Source organism: Myxocyprinus asiaticus, chromosome 8, assembly GCF_019703515.2.
Source record: "Myxocyprinus asiaticus isolate MX2 ecotype Aquarium Trade chromosome 8, UBuf_Myxa_2, whole genome shotgun sequence".
NCBI lineage: Eukaryota > Metazoa > Chordata > Actinopteri > Cypriniformes > Catostomidae > Myxocyprinus > Myxocyprinus asiaticus.
In genome coordinates this window covers 44,382,501-44,400,297 of record NC_059351.1, presented here as the reverse complement: position 1 = coordinate 44,400,297, position 17,797 = coordinate 44,382,501, and the positions used below count along the sequence as shown (strand labels likewise).

Genomic DNA, 17,797 nt, shown 5'->3' with positions numbered 1-17,797 from the left:
TCTTCTGTTAAAACTCATGTATTATTTGAGCCGTAAAGTTGTTTAAATCGTCAGTATCGTAAGTGATTTTATCACACATATTGTTTACGTCTTGTGGCTATACTTTTTCAAAAAGTGAGTATTTTAATGTTTTAAAATTGGCCCCCATTCACTTCCATTGTAACCAAGATTTTTTGAAAAGAAAAGGAGGGACAAGTCAAAGTTCATTTTTGCGGTAATCAACATCATGCCACAAATGCTGTTGCTTGTTGCTTGTATTGAACTGGGAATATTCCTTTAAAATTCTCTGTGCTCGAAGTTCAGGGGAAAAGCAAACTGATTCAAACTTGATTTGAGTGACTGCATAGTGAGTATTTGGTTTTATTACAGGTGGGTGATCCTTAAGATAACTTAAATAATAACAACAGCAATTGTAATAATTAAGAAAGTCTAAATTTTCCATCATAAAACATGACACACTCGAAAAAAATAACAGTGATGCGCACACACACACACACACACACACACTAATGCTATTGAAACAACAGCAAGCACTGGCTTAGTTTACATCTATTCATTTGGTGTTCAAGGATGTGTACTACTACCGACGGTGAAAATGGCTTTAGGATACATCTTTCTCCTATTCCCACAAACACCCATTTCAGAAAAACACAGACATACATACATACACACACACAAAGGAGTGATGCTTTGATTTAAGAATGCATAAAAAGCAAATAAAACAATAAGAATAATTACAAAGTAAAAAAAACTAATGAAAATAGTGCATGGAAGTACACTTTAAACAAAGCTTAAATCAAGAAGATAAGCATCTCAAGCCATATTTCCATAGGTGTGTGTGTGAGAGAGAGTGTCAACAAAACAACAGTGAAGGGTGAGGGACCAATGATAAGACAGCACCAAGATGCCGTGTCCAAATCTGATATGAAGAGCAATAATAATGTGTGTGTGGGATCGAAAGGTCTTAGGCTGACGAACATCAGCACCTGTATATTCCCTACCTCACTAGAGGTCATCCTCTGCTCAGAATACCAATCCAGCATCAGCTAATATAATATCAATAATAATAATCATCCTAATGACAACAACGTCACTGGTTTGAATTTGTTTTATTGATGACACCTTTGGTGTGTAATGCTGCAGTCCTATCTATGAGGTCCACTGAGAGAATGACGGACGGACAGACAGGCAGGTACCAGAGTATCTGATGAAATTCAACAGCATGTTATGAGTTAACAGGAAATAATCAAATGTTATGTTGATGGCAAGTTCTGTTATAAACTCTATTTGGCTTGTGAAAAGAGAGAAGAAACTACTGGGAGGTAAATAGTTACAGCTCGTTGCTAAATATAGTTAGAGTAACGGACCAAGTGTTTCATCCATTTCCTGTGTTTGTTTTCTTTCAGATTCATTTGATTCACATACAAATAGAATCTGCATGTTATTATTTTTTTTTTTTTGCATTTTCTGTGCTGAATTTGGGGCAAAATCTGCAGAATAATGCTGCGTTCACAAATGTTTCATCCATTTCCTGTGTGTTTTTGTTTTCTTTCAGATTCATTTGATTCAGACAGAATCTGCATATTTTTTGCATTTTCTGTGCTGATTTTGAAGCAAAATCACCAGGATTCTGCAGAATAATGTTGCGTTCACGACCTGACGGAATTACTGTAATTACGAAACGATAATTTGTGGATCCTACTCAGTGCTTTTCACGTTCACAGAATGAAAAGTTATTAGTTTCTGTGGCAACACGCATAATGTCAAAAACGGATCCTGGTGTGGCATTGTTGTCGATGACAGCAAAATGTTTAATCACTATTAATTAATTAATTCACCCCTGTATGTTCTTGGAAAATGTTTCAAAATAAAGAAAGCGCTCCATGTAACACTTGCTATACAAAAATGAAATAAAAAATATGGGTAGCACTTTATTTTACAGTACTGTTCTACATTTACGTACTATATAATTAAAACAACTACAATAATTACTAGATACCCTAAACCTAACCCCAACCTTAACCTATATTAAGTACATATGTAGTTACCTAATGTAGTAATTTCTTGGGTAAGTACACTGTAATTATACTGAAAGTACACATACTGTAAAATAAAGTGTAACCAAAATATGTTTCACTACCTTCAGTTGTTGAGGCCGCTGCCTTATTGTTTTTTTTTAACATGACATTATGACCGTGAAGTCGGAGCTTTCATAGAATTCCAAGTTTTCAACTACTAATTACAAGTTCTAAAAAGAAGTGAATGCTTTTTAATTAGAATCTTATGATTACTGTAAAAATCACGACATGAACGTACCATACATTTAAAGGTGCACTCATTAACAAAATTTTACTCTGAAACATATGTATAAAATCGTGAGCACTGACATGAGATGAAGACTTCAGTCATATCAGTAACCTTATAAAAGCTATTTTATTTTTTTACATGCAGAGGGTCCCCTCATGGGGGCTGCCATGTTAGGATCACATGACCAGCTGAATACTACTCGCTTAATCTCAGTAACCACCCTGTTATTGGTCACTTTAACTCATGGATTAAATGAATCACAGATGACTAAGTAATGAATTTCTACAATGGCATTGGTAACTAAAAACTTTGCGTTTAAATAATGCTGCATCCACACCACTAGGTGTCACTGTAATTCCAAGATGACGTTTAAAAACTTACTGAGTGCACCTTTAAACGTTATAAAATGGGTTTAACTGAGCTTTGTACTTCTAACAGAGTACTGCACTCTAATTCGTAGCTGAAAGCGTAGTCAAATTAGCAAAATTATTTAAAAAACGCACACCAAATGGCGGGAAATATGTCAAAATTTGTGAATGACAGGCATTCTGCAGATATTTCTGCAAAGTTCTGCAGACAGAATTTGAATGGACCTGCTTACAAGTAATTGACTATGGGGAATTTATTCAAACTTATTAACGGCTGAATAAAGCGGCAGATTTTAAAACATGAATTCATCCACCGCAGGATGGACACAGGAGGACAATTACAAACATATCTGTCTGCATGACCCACAGTTAGTGTAATACGGAAAATCTACTTCAAATATATATAAATATTACCAGCTGGTGACTTTGTACAATTAACAGTAAGTCATTATTAGTTGCCTACAGTGAGCGGTGAAGTTTGTGTGAGTTGGCATAGTGGTGTAGTTTTAAAAGCAAACTCTTAAGATATAGATGTTCTCAAATGACTTCCTTGCCTTCTCTCTCTTTTCCTCTTCATGGATCACATCATAAGCTTCTCCAACGTTCTACCGGTAATCATTCTCATATTTGGTAAATGTGTAGACATTGCAGTGTTTTATGCATTTGGTTTAGAACAAAAAAAGAATTGTCCTTTGGGGAATATAATCATTGACAGCAGCATCTAAAGTAAAGAGTAGCAGCAATAAGATAATAAATAAATAAATAAATAACAATAATAGCAGATCATACGAAAAAAGTTTCAAGGATAACAAAAACAGCAAGATGCAAAACAACACAAGCTAATTAACCCCTAAAAATAAAAACTGATACATAGGTTCAATACGATTGAAAGCTTTTATACAACGCCCTGACAGCTCACAACATAGCGATCTACGAAAAAACCCAACAACTTCCACAGTCAACCCTAAAACCTTACCAGATCTACACACAAAAAGATCTCAAAAAGTGAGCCCTTACTTTTTATAAGACTTAACAGCAGTCTCTCTTTCATACTTTCTATATTCCACCTATCATTGCCTTAAATTTCCTTTCCCACCCGTTATTTCCTCTGCTACGTTCAATAGTCATTCCACATTGCTTTTCTTTAAACATCACACTCCCTTCCTGTCTCAACATACCATTACGCTCTGATTCTCTCTAAGCCCATTTGTGCATTTTTCTCTCTTCTTACTCTCAGTCTAGCGGTGATTTGGCTTTTTAAAGCAGTGAATCTCAAACCCTACAGCTTTGGTTGTGAAAGTCGCTGAAACATCTTCAGCGTCACCCACGAGCAGGTGCTGAAATCCAGTGAGAATAACAGCTTGGAAGAAAAACAAAGCAGTGCTGTGTCAAAAAAGAAGTGTTTTCGGGAAGAAAAACAAGCTTTGGTTAGAGGGAATGGTTCAAGAGAATGAAATGATGAACCAACTGAATGATCAAAAAACTGCCATTTCTCTCTCATCACTCCAAAAACTTCCCTGCTCATCTCTTAACGCAGACAAGTAAAAGCATTCTGAGTGACAATGACAACATTTCTCATCTTATCTTCCTGTAACAGATTGCCGTTTCTTCCTCAGACACTCTAATACTGAAAAACAAAACTGAATTCTGTAAAACTCACTCCATATCTCTAACACTCGTCGACCTGAGGTGTGCACGGTGTACAACTTAACACACTCTGGACTAATTTTTTTGTGTTTTATTTAGTGATAGACCGATATATCGGCCAGACCGATTAATCGGCTATTATTTGGCCATTCTGTCAAGTTTTCATTTCGCCTAGAACCAAAATCTAGCAATAGCCTTGTCATCGTAATCATCTATATTAGAGGTAGACCGATATATCTGTTTTACTGATTAATCGTGACAATACTTGCTTTTGCAACTATCGGTTATCGTCAAAAATCTATGCCGATTGTTTTTTGTTTTTTTATGATCATTCCTCCATGTTCCTCTTACGCCAGCACTGGAGGATTCTACAGTTAGAATATCTTGGTTTTCCACCTTAACAGTGGCCTCTAGAGGTGAAATAAAAACAATAACGGCAACCTTTACTGTATTTTAATCTTCATTCACAAATGTATCCATATTTATATCCTCAATTCAATGTATATTTTGTTATTTTGATTAGATAATAAAGTGTTCTAAATTGAAGCAGGGGCATGCAAAGAAAAATGCGACTATATGGAACATGCCCCTTCAGCACTCCCAAATTCCTATCTTGTGAATAATAATAAACCTTATTCCTCATTAAACCTCATCTGGTAAATATACAGGCCATTAACAGCTTAATTTGGGAAATACTTAAATATAAATCATAGTAATGGAGCCAAGTCTCCGTTATTTCATAATAGTAGTCCCCAGTGTTTTTTGGACTCTTGTAGCCTCTATGTCTGTGCATGTCATAGCAAACGAAGACTTGGATTGTTTTTTGTTTTTTACATTCTATAAATGGATTTTAAAATGAACTACCGATTAATCGGTTTTCTGACTTTTCCACCAACTTAGTTACCGTATCAGCAAAATCCACTATCGGTCGTCCTCAAATCCATATACCAACTTTCTCTTATGATATCGGTATCATAATCGGCCATTAGAAAAACAAACATATCGGTCAATCACTAGTTTTATCTTCATATACAAAATTTCTCCCATAACCAATATATCTATTTTCATACATGAAATTCCAGACCAAATTATAACAATCTAAACTTTAAGGATTAGAAGTTCTACCACTAAGAAACACTAATTCTATAAATACGTTTCCATTACTGAAATATCTGCTGATGCTTACTAGCACAGAAAAGAACATTACTATAAAACATATATCATAAATTCTCTCACTAGTTTCTAATCGATTTGATTCGCTGAATAGCTGTGAACAAGTGTACTCAAACTGTACAGGAAAGTGAAGACTTGCCACAATCAGAGTGCTAAGACTTATAAACGGATAATACACACACACACTCACACACATCACTGCACAGTGTTGTTCGACTACTCTGTTCAGTCCCTGAATAAGGGGCTACGGTGGACTTCAAGACGTGCTGATTTTGAACTGAACGGACTGAGCGGAAACAGAAGTGATGTTCCCACTGCAGCTGTTTTAGATCCCACTGTGTGCAGCGAGGAGTACTTGAGGCTAAACTTAATACGGTGGTAATTGCTTGTAGGTTTGGTGAAACAGTGTGTTATTGTAAATGTCTGTGTGCACATGTGTCACAGTGAGTGTGTAAGGGGCCATTCACACCTTACGTGTACTTGCACAAACACGCACTAGACGGACGTTTATGACCATTGCGCCAAGTTTTGCAAGAACGTGTTTGGTCTGAACGGCCCCTTACGATTGCAACCTTTAATGGTCCATCCTGTTTAATGGGTGGATGAGGACAAAAATATTGCAAATTTACTGTACATCAAACCTGCCCAGGATTGTCTGTCGATCAGTCAAACTCCCATATTAACATTCTCTCTTTCACAATCTGTCCATATCCACTCCTTCCATCCTTTCAAATGTAAATTTTATCTGCCCGTCTCTAAATCAACATCGCATCATTCTGTCTCTCTCTCACTCCGTGTCTCTTTTTCTCTCCGCCTGGCTACCTGTTAAAGAGAGAATGGTGGAGCTGGTGATGGTTGAAGCACTGGCTGCTGCGTGGAGACTCTGTGTGCTCCATTACACCCTGGAACCAACCCGCCACATCTACCTCTGACACCTCATAACGACGGATAAAACTGTGTTCCTGTGGGAGATAAAACAGACAACAGTGATTTTTAAATTGAGAGAATTGGTTAAAGGTGTGAATTAGTGTTGGACCATTATTTCAGATAGGTTGATTAATCTGATATTTGGCGATTTAAAGATTATCAACATGAACCAAAAAACATTCCAGCTTAGCCGATTAATAGAAGTGTTAGCAGCCTGTAGTATCAGCTCCAAAATGTTTTGACCACAGCCTTGTCAACGATAAAGCACATTTTCTGTTTTCAAATTATTTTGGATTAATTTATGAGTAAATATACACCGATCAGCCACAACATTAAAACCACCTGCCTAATATTGTGTAGGTCCCCCTCGTGCCGCCAAAACAGCTTCAACCCGCATCTCAGAATAGCAATCTGAGATGCTGTTCTTCTCACCACAATTGTACAGAGCGGTTATCTGAGTTACCGTAGACTTTGTCAGTTCGAACCAGTCTGGCCATTCTCTGTTGACCTCTCTCATCAACAAGGCATTCCCATCCACAGAACTGCCGCTCACTGGATATCTTCTGTTTTTGGGACCATTCAGAGTAAATTCTAGAGCAGGGGGCAGCAACCTGTGGCACCTATGTTGCTGGCGTGCCAGTGATTACCCCTCCTCATGCCAGCAACGACGAGAGAGGAGTAGACTATTTTATTTACATAAATTCTGCACCTGCATTCCATTCTTGATGTAATCCTTCCTCATGATCACGCTGCATGTTTTCATGAGTTGAATGGGAGGCTAAACAAAAAGCTAAAATGTGACGAGACGGCAGTATACACAACAGACACATGCACGAGCTGGCAGCGCTTTACTTTTGGTTAATCGCACAAGTAAACGCGCCCACTTTGCTTCGGTCAGTCTGCGTGGATGACAGCCTTCATTCCGTGTTTCATTCCTTGAGATTTCCAACCCAGCATACAGGTACACCTTCCTTAAACCATGATTACACTCAAAACTACATTAAACGATTAAAAAAGAAAACATACACCCACATCGTGGAGTTCAAAAATCTTTTCAAGTCTATGCAAAATATAAATGAAACCTGGAAATGAAGTTTTAGGATTTTGCAGGTGCGATTCACAGAAAAGGGCTGAATAGTTGATCGCTTGTGATGCGCGAACGGCTTGCATGCGCAGTGCAAGTATTGTCACATTTTAATAGTGTTTAGTCTCCCATTTAGCTGATGAAAACATGCTGCGTGATCATGAGAAAGGATTACATCAAGATGTGGATTGGAATGCAGGTGCGAAAAACTTCATATAAAATAGCCTGCTCCTCTCTCGCTGTTGCTTGCGTGCTAGTGATTACATGATTACAATGACATAATATAAGAAATAGTTAAGATTCCACATAATTTCGTGATTAATCAAATAAGCAAATTTGTGACATTAACTGTGTTAACTTATTTTGTACAAAAGGACAAGTTTTCTTTCATTAAAGCACTTAAAATGCTCTGTGAACATTCACATGCAGTATCATGATCCTATCATAAGCATCGGGTTTTACACAAAATGTTCACTCAAACTGTTATACTGATAATATCATTTGTAATGAAAAATAAACAATTAAATTAGAAAAATGCAAAATAGAAAAATTCACAAGTGGACTCATACTTCAGAAAATCTCATACATTGTGGTGAGAAGAATAGCATCTCAGAGATGCGGGTTGGCGCTGTTTTGGCGGCATGAGGGGGACCTACACAATATTAGGCAGGTGGTTTTAATGTTGTGGCTGATCGGTGTATAATGTAAAATAAATGTTACCCTCATTTGCTATCATTAAACTGTATTTTATTCAATTTAGATCACCATTATATTGGCTATCCCACACTATAAATATTGGCATTGCACATTAAAAAAACCATACTGGTCAACCACGAATAAATTCTGATGTAAATAAACTTTGATGTAAATAAAAGATGTATATATTAAGGCTGTCAATTTAATGCGTTAACTCAGTGCTATTCATTACATAAAAAAATTATGCAATTAATCATGCCCCCTGAGCCCCACATGTAAATTCTGTAGAAGGCATTTTCCTGCCAACAAAACAATTCAAGGTTCTGCGACTCGCAGTCAGAAGGGGGCAGTGCGCACAACTCTAGCTGTAAAGAGACAACTGGATGGAGCAGAGTGCAGGCGTCTCGAGACATGTTTAGTATTTATGCGTTTAAAATTTATTACATATTATATTTATAATTATTTTGATAATTATATATGGACGTAATGTCTTTGAACTATCTTAATTAAGGCATCTATTATATATACACTATATACACTCACTGAACACTTTATTAGGAACACTATACTAATACTGGGTAGGGCCTCAATTCTTCTTGACATGGATTCCACAAGATGATGGAAACATTCCTTTGAGATTCTGGTCAATGTTGACATGATTGTATCACGCAATTTCTGCAGATTTCTCAGCTACACATTCAAGGGCGTAGATCATTCATTGATCACGGTATAAGCTGCAGCTTTTGTGCATTAAAATCCCAGGAGATCAGCAGTTACAGGAATACTCAAACCAGCCTCAAAATCACTGAGATCACATTCTTCCCTATTCTGATGGTTGATGTGAACATTAACATAAGCTCCTGTCCCGTATCTGCATGATTTTATGCACTGCTACCACACCAACTGCATGAATAAGTAGGTGTACAGGTGTTCCTAATAAAGTGATCAGTCAGTGTATATTACATTTATAAATATTTTGATTGTTATATCTGGGGGTCTATTTCAGCAAATATGGGATTGATATGCAATTTATTTGATTCATTAATGGGCAATATAATGCATTTAACTTGATTAAAATGTTTTCATCGATTGACATCCCTAGAAAATAAATTTTAAAGCCACTATACAGTACATGAGTACAAACAAGCAGCAGGGGAGTTTAATTGGAGTTCATTTGGAAGATTGACACTTACAAGCAGCTTGTGGTATTTTGGCCTTTTTCTGTGATCCTTTGTGAGGCTGCAGAGACACAGAAGAATTAGGCCTGTACAAAACTCACAAACAAATACAACCAACATACACTTGTGTTGTGTGTGAATGCAAACATGCCTCAAACAATGTGTCCGGAAAGAAAACAAAGAAATGACTTCAAATGAACGTCTGAAATGTTTTACAAGCTAAAACTTATGGTTGTGTATACCAGTCTTTGACGAAGGACTGGAAGTCAGCGGAAAAGCCCATGCTGAGAGGAAGGACCGGCGGATCCTCTTGCAGAACTTTGGTGAGAACCTCAAAGTCTGTCTTGCAGTTCTTATAAGGAAACTGTCCCGTGGCTAACTCCACCTATAGGCAGGGAGGTATACAGGTAATTGTTAACAGCAGTTCAAGATGGTGTTTTGAAATTTAGCTCTTCAATTAAACTACATTTAAATTCCACAATAATGACTACATCAGCTAATCCCTGATTTTTTTCCATAGCACCTAACTGCTGGATGCCTAAACAACTGCCAGTAAATGAGGTTCAGCCAACACAAGGAAGAAGGAACTCACCAGAGAGATACCAAGACTCCAGACGTCAGCTCTGATGTCATAGTCTGGTTTACTGGGATCTGGAGGGTCTATTCTCTCAGGCTGAGAAACACAGAGATCATGGAGATTAATATGGTAAATTCTGCAACAGAGTAAAACAGATATGTCTGCAATAGCATCATCAATGATGCTATTACAACTGGTATGCAGAAAATGTTTCAACTCTCTGAAACATTAAAAAAATAAATAAATAAATAAATAAAAATGTCCTGAGTAGGGCTGACATGATTCTGAAATTGACTGACGATTAATTGTCAAACAAATAATTGTGATTATAGCGATTAATTGTCTGTTTTAGGGCTCTCACGGTGACGCTTAATTGTCCAGTTTTTTGGCTTTCACGATTACGACGATTAATTGTCATACAATTATCATGCTTTTGTCCTAGGTGTATGTGTGCTTCCTTATTTATTCATTTTTATTATTTATTCATATTTAACTTTTACATTATTTCCTTTAAGGCTTTAAAAATGTTTTAATTACATTAAGAATAATGTTTTTCATCAACTTTAGTTTTGGTCCGCTTTGCATTCACACTGTTGTTGTTGGATCCCAGCAAACCTGAATAGCTATTAGCCTATATTATATTATATTACATTAAAATATTTATATTCAAAGTTCTTCATGTTTACACGTTACTTTAAGGCTCACCGTTTAAAGCCACAAACTCTTATTTCACAGGAACAAAGACCATCTCGGGTGTGACACAGGGCTTGTCTGTGTAACTGCGTGCCATTAACACTGCGTGTATGAACCCACAATGACAAATAACATCTGTCATTACTCGATCGTTAAATTAAAGTGAAACCAGAGTGCTTTGCATTCACTAAAATCACCATTTTTGTGGGAGTTTGGCATGAACCTCTGCAGACAGCGTGTACATTCACAGCGTTTCAGTCTTCACACATTCTTCAGGAGCTGCACTCAGTGCGGTCCGCGCCGCGGCTCAGTGAGACGGTCGGAGTTCAAATAAATGAGACGCTCAAATGCGCCGTTCATTCCCTTATTTGGACAGTAAAATGTGATTGGAATGTAAAGTGCACAATAATCGTGGTTATCTCATCGATGCCACTCTTCTGCTCTGTGAAGTCTCAATGGTACAATGTTATCTTTGGAGGGCGGGATTTGGATTCTAAATCGGTGGTTAAGTCAGACAGAAGTTCCAGAATGGTTAACATCGTTTACAGCACATTTAAAGTATGTAAGAGAATGTGTTTTTGTGTGCTCACCGCCATATAAGCAGCACAGCCGGCACTTCGAGTCTTAGCCTTAGAATCCACCAGTCGGCCGCTGATGCCAAAATCACACAGTTTGATCTGCCCTTTGGCATCCAACAGGATATTAGATGGTTTCACGTCTCTGTGAATCACACCGTGTTTCTCCTTCAGGTACAGCAGAGCCTTCACAATCTGAATATGAGGACAAACAAAGCAAGTCAGAGTAAAGAGAGAGAAAATTCAAGTGCTCAGTGAAAACCACTCTTCACCTTGAGAAACAAGCAATGGCAGAAAAGAAGTCCTTTTAAATTTGGTTGTCACAGGATAATAGAAAGGAAGTCTTACCGCCACAGTCATCTTTCCCAGAATGGCCTCTGGTATGGGCCCCTGGATCCTCTTCTTCAGCTTCTCTGCACACGTCCCCATTAGTTCCATGGCGATGAACACATCCGTCTGCACAGGAGACAGCATAATGAAAATTCTCTCAACATTTCCTCACCCTCATGTCATCCCAGATGTGTATGACTTACTTTCTTCAGCAGAACACAAATGAAGATTTTTAGAAAAATATTTTAGCTCTGTAGGTCCATACAATGCAAGTGAATGGTGGCCAGAACTTTGAAGCTCTAAAGTTCACATAAAAGTAATCTATATGACTCCAGTGGTTAAATCCATATCTTCAGGAGCAATATAATAGGTGTGGGTGAGAAACAGAACAATATTTTTAAGTTATTTTTTACTCAAAATCTGCACTTTAACTTTCACTTTCAGATGTAAAAGTAGAACTAAACAGGCACCACATGTGACTTTCAGATGTAAAAGTGAAAGTGGAGATTTAGAGTGATCTGTTTCTCACCAGCACCTATTATATCGCTTCTGAAGATATGGATTAAACCACTGGAGACTTATGGATTACTTCTGTTTCCTTTATGTGATTTTTGGAGCTACAAAAGGTCTGATCACAATTCACTTGCATTGTATGGACCTACAGAGTTGAGATATTCTTCTAACATTCTTCAATTGTGCTCTGCAGAAGAAACAATCATAGAAGAAATTCATACACATCTGGGATGGCATGAGGGTGAGTAAATTATGAGAGAATTTTAATTTTTGTGTGAACTATCCCTTTAACATTTACCATCAAGAACCCAAGAGCACTGATTCCAAAAAAAAAAAAAAAAAAAAGAAAGAAATCCAGATTAATAACCACTAATGCCTGATTTAACTGAAATACTAATAAGGAATATAATTATTGATGCCGCACAGCACAGGATTTGGAAAAGGCGGTAAAACTGCACAGATCATGAGTGTGGGCATGTGTGTTACTCACATTGGTGACTATAGCTCCATAGCATTGGATGATGTATGGACAGTCATGACTCTTCAACACCACATCCAGATCCATAAGGATTCTTTTGTTCTCATCTTTATTACCCGTCCTCCTCATTTGCTGCAGGGAAAAACACACATATGCAAATATTACAAAGCATAAGCATTGCTAGAAAACACTGGGAACACACACACCTCTCTAAAAGTACACAAAGAGCAGTTAAATAATTAGTAAACAGTAATTACTCCCGAGCTATACTGCTGTTTAATTTATTTGGTAATTACAAGGAAAGTTCAATGAGACAAATAAATGAACACACAAACTCCATCATCCAAAATAACCAGCATCAAAAAGCTGATCTGAGATCAATAAAGAACCTTCAAACCTTAATCTTATAAGTACACCTTCATGCCTCTTTTATTAATCTTTTAGCATGATCAAATACTATTTATGTTATCTAGGTAAACAAATATGATGAAAATAAAAAAAAAGAATTGGTTTAAAAGGCCTTGTAGTTTAATCTCATTCAGAAGCCTGTGCTGATTATCAAGTTTTCTCTCCTGAACTGACCTTGACAGCGATGACATGGCCAGTCTTCTTAAAACGAACTTTAAACACCTGTCCACACGTTCCACTGCCGATCTCCCCCTCGCTGATCAGATCCGTCACCTCTGCGGGGTAACGCTAGATAACACATAAAGAAGAGGTCTGGCACTGTTTCAAAAACCCTATTCACAGGATCTATTAGGGAAAGCTCTGGATGCTGAATCTCACCAGTCCATCAATCTTGAGGTAACCTGTTTGTTTCATTATTTCCTGCAGTTTCTGATCGATTTCAGCACTGAAGAAAAAAAAATACACATTAACACACCAAGGCTCTCCTTTACCACTAGATCATGCTCTTTATGTGCATGTAATGTTTGACATACTTCTCCAGGCTCTTCTGTTGGCTGTAGGGTGGGGTGGGAAGCTTAAGCATTTGTCGGGGTCTGCTGGGGTATGAGGGGTGTTGAGGTGAGCTTTCAGAAGAGGACGAGCGACTTCCTCCATCGTTGGCCAGCGGTAACTGCAGAGCTACGAAGAAAGACCAGAGGGAATGATGGAGAGAATGAGACTAAGGAGAAGACAGTGACCTGATGGTCTTTACTGGGACCACGGTTCATAAAGCATCCCAGATTAAGAGACCCGTTACTAGATCAGGTCTGGGGGACCAGAATTCTAGATCAGGACTCTTAGTATTATTCTATGGGAGAATCTCACAAAGCAACACAATTATAAAAAGAAAAAAAAATTATATATATATATATATATATACATATATATATATCACACACACACACACACACACACACACACACGTATACTGTATATTATATACAGTATATGGATCAATAAAATGAAGCCTTCTTGTAGGACAATTAACATTTTTTTTTTTTTTGCATTGTGATATTTTTGAAAATATTGAACTTTTTTTAAGCACAATTCTCCCCTATCAAGCTCATTACTCATACAGGTTTTTCTGCATTCCAGTAATGTTTTCTTCATTACAGTAATATTTTTTTTCTGCATTACAGTAATGAGAATTAGATTTTTCTGCATTACAGTAATGTTTTTTCTGCATTACAGTAATTATTTTGTTTCTGCATTAGAGTAATGAGAATTATTTTTTCTGCATTTCAGTAATGATGCTACTTCTACATTAGAGTAATAAGAATAAAAAACATTCTGCATTGTAGTAATGAGAATACGTTTTTTTGGCATTAAAGTGATGAGAATGAGATTTTTCCTTTTTTACAGTAATGCTACTTTTTCTGCATTAAAGTAATGATTTTTCTTTCTACATTACAGTAATGAGAATTATGTTTTTTCTGCATAACAGTAATGATACTTTTCTGCATTAATGATTTTTTTCCCTAAATTACAGTAATGAGAATTATGTTTTTTTTTCTGCATCACAGTAATGATACTTTTACTGCATTACAGTAATGATGTTTTTTCTGCATTACAGTAATTATATTTTTCTGCATTAGAGTAATGAGAATGAGATTTTTCCTGCATTACAGTAATGATACTTTTACTGCATTACAGTAATGATGCTTTTACTGCATTACAGTAATGATGTTTTTTCTGCATTACAGTAATTATATTTTTCTGCATCACAGTAATGATACTTTTTCTGCATTACAGTAATTATATTTTTCTGCATCACAGTAATGATACTTTTTCTGCATTAGAGTAATGAGAATGAGATTTTTCCTGCATTACAGTAATGATACTTTTTCTGCATTACAGTAATGATGCTTTTTCTGCATTACAGTAGAGAATTATATTTTGCTGCATTGCAGTAATGATACTTTTTCTGCATTGTAGTTAGGAAAATAAGGTTTTTCTGCATTACAGTAATATTTTTCATGCATTAGTTAAAATATTCTTTCTGCATTACAGTAATGATACTTTTACTGCATTACAGTAATCATGTTTTTTCTGCATTACAGTAATTATATTTTTCTGCATTACAGTAATGAAGTTTTTTCTGCATTACAGTAATGAAGTTTTTTCTGCATTACAGTAATGAAGTTTTTTCTGCATTACAGTAATGATACTTTTTCTGCATTAGAGTAGAGAATTATATTTTTCTGCATTGCAGTAATGAGAATAAGGTTTTTCTACATTAAAGTAATATTTTTCATGCATTACAGTTAAAATATTCTTTCTGCATTACAGTAATTATACTTTTTCCTGAATTACAGTAATGTAAATAAGATTTTTTTCTGCATTACAGTAATGAGATGAACATTATTTCCAGCATTGTAGTAACAAGAATAAGAGTTTTCTGTATTATGTTAATGAGAATGAGATTTTTTTCTGCATTACAGTAATGTAAATTATATTTCTTTCTGCATTACAGTAATGAGATTAATATTATTTCCAGCATTGTAGCGATGATAGATTTTTTTCTGCATAACAGTAATGAGATTTCTCGTCATTAATGTCATAATGCAAAAAATAAATCTTAACGTGAAATATGACTCATGAGATTCATCCCTTTTTCCTACTTGTCAGGAGCTGTCTGTTTTGGAGCACATTTTAAATCAATGTTCAACTATATATTATATAGTCTATATTAACTATGGAAATACAGTCAGTCATTTTCGTATTCTCAGATTATTTTTTTTAAGGTGCCCCTGTGTTACCCGCAGTCAATGTTTTAGATCACATGTCACAATTTCAAATCCTAATGCTACGGTCACAAAAATATAGCAATAACTTTCCATCACATGCCAAGATAAATACACTCATACACTGAAGTCCCTGCCAATGAAACAGTGAAAACCAGCCACTGGAGTTAGTGTTAGCATTCCCATCATGCACCGGGGCTAATACCAGACAAGCAGTCACCACCAGGTGACGTCTGACATTCACTCACCAAACCGTGCAACTGTGAAATGACAACACTTTTGATGAACATCGATTTCAATTAATGCTGTTTCTTTAGCTGTATAAGCCGACAATGCCTGTAAATACTCAAGTAAATAAAGAGGAAACAGATGAAGAAAGGGAAGACCACTGAACTTCAGATTCCTCTGGAAAACCTGTTCATGGGAAAGAATCAGTTAGCTTCAGTTAGTCAGTGAGGTCAGGCAATACGGCCACACACACAGCTTAGAAACACCTGCTGGACACACACACAGACTTCTGCACAGCCATAATCCACATCTGTGCAGAAGACAGAGCCTAAGCCATCTCTTCCACGAAAATGAAAAAAAAAAAACGATTGAGGAAAGAACGGACAGAGAGCGGAGATAGAGCCGAGTGCAAAGGAAGTGGCCAGACAAGCTCAAACCCAACAGTTACTGAACGCATAACACCCTGTTGAGTGCTGTTGTGTGTTTGTTCACAATCGAGCCATGCAGTTATAGCCACATCATGCACAATGTCTGATCTCATAGCAAAACAAGTTAATCCTACACACACTCTCAACACACACACTCACTGCTCTGCTGAGGTTCACAATAGTCAGATGGAAAGGGGAACGAAAGAATGATGTGACAGAATGAATGACAGAAAAAATAAGGAAGAATATATGAGAATATAGAAAGAGTGAAAGCGCAAGAAAGAATAGAGTGAGATTTCAGCATGAAAGTGTGAAGAATTTATATGTCTGGCATTTGATGAAACTAGATTTTTACGTTTTCTGAAAAAAACTAAAAACAAAAAGTGAGTGGTGTTTGTCCACGCTACAATCACCACCACATTGATGGGGTGTTCTGGAGGGTTGCCAGGGTGCTGCAATGCGGTTGCTAAGGTGTTGCTTACTACCAAGCAACTTAACTTATTACTTATAGTGAATAAGGACTTAAAATTTGGTCTGTTTCATACCCAAAGTGATAGTATCACTTCAGAAGACATGGATTAAACCACTCAAATTGTATGGATTACTTTTCTGCTACCTTTATGTCCTTTTTGGAGCTTGACATTTTGGACCTCACTGACTTACATTTATGGACAACATCATTCATCATTTTAAATATATATTTTTTGTGTTCTGCAAAAAAAAGAAAGCTAAAGGGGTTTGAGATGGCATGAGCGTAAGTAAACGAGAATACTATCATTTTTGGGTGAACTATCCCTTTTATACTTGGGGTTTGTTCAAATCCCTACCCAAGTATGTTCATGCTTCCCTTAGTAAGCACCAGTAATTATATTATTTATAATTGGAGATGCACCAATGTATCAGCCAAACATCAGTCAGTATAGGCTGATAAAAGCAATTATCTACACTTTCAAACTGCCAATTGTTTAAAAACAGTTGATGATCAGAACTGATAAAAGAGGGTGGAAAAAACCCGTCTGACAACTTGTGCTGTGTGTGAAAGAAAATGTCTTGTTTGAAATTACTTTGAATTTGGTGGAAAAACAATGACAACACAGTTGCAGTTTTGCACTGCTAGAATTTCACGAGGTGGAACTACTGTTGAATCTTTTAACACAACTAATTTGATCACACACCTTCAAGCAGAGACTTTAGCTTCAGCTAAAATAGGACCATTGTTCAGAATTCAGTTAACGTGAGAAAAGAATGTTAAAGGGATAGTTCACCCAAAAATGAAAATTCTCTCATTATTTACTCACCCTCATACCATCCCAAGCTTGAGTCTGGAGTAGTAGGAATCAGCGCAAGTGTAACTCCATGTGAACTGTCTATTGAAGCATTTCCCCCCTCATTTTACTTTTGACT

General features: G+C 36.6%; 1 protein-coding gene across 2 annotated transcripts in view; it reads right to left on the bottom strand.

Moving 5' to 3' along the window:
- Positions 1 to 419: 419 nt before the first annotated feature.
- The window catches only part of LOC127444884 (dual specificity mitogen-activated protein kinase kinase 7-like), a 27,425-nt gene continuing 10,047 nt past the window's right edge, over positions 420 to 17,797 (bottom strand). For both annotated transcript variants that reach the window (XM_051704500.1, XM_051704501.1), the window contains 10 exons: positions 13,488 to 13,632; positions 13,333 to 13,399; positions 13,129 to 13,242; positions 12,559 to 12,678; positions 11,574 to 11,681; positions 11,241 to 11,420; positions 9,973 to 10,053; positions 9,623 to 9,765; positions 9,396 to 9,441; positions 420 to 6,457 (listed from right to left, as the gene is read on the bottom strand). In XM_051704500.1, coding sequence (XP_051560460.1) covers positions 6,314 to 6,457; positions 9,396 to 9,441; positions 9,623 to 9,765; positions 9,973 to 10,053; positions 11,241 to 11,420; positions 11,574 to 11,681; positions 12,559 to 12,678; positions 13,129 to 13,242; positions 13,333 to 13,399; positions 13,488 to 13,632 — 1,148 coding nt within the window. In that variant the 3' untranslated portion in view covers positions 420 to 6,313. The remainder of the gene's footprint in view (positions 6,458 to 9,395; positions 9,442 to 9,622; positions 9,766 to 9,972; positions 10,054 to 11,240; positions 11,421 to 11,573; positions 11,682 to 12,558; positions 12,679 to 13,128; positions 13,243 to 13,332; positions 13,400 to 13,487; positions 13,633 to 17,797) is intronic.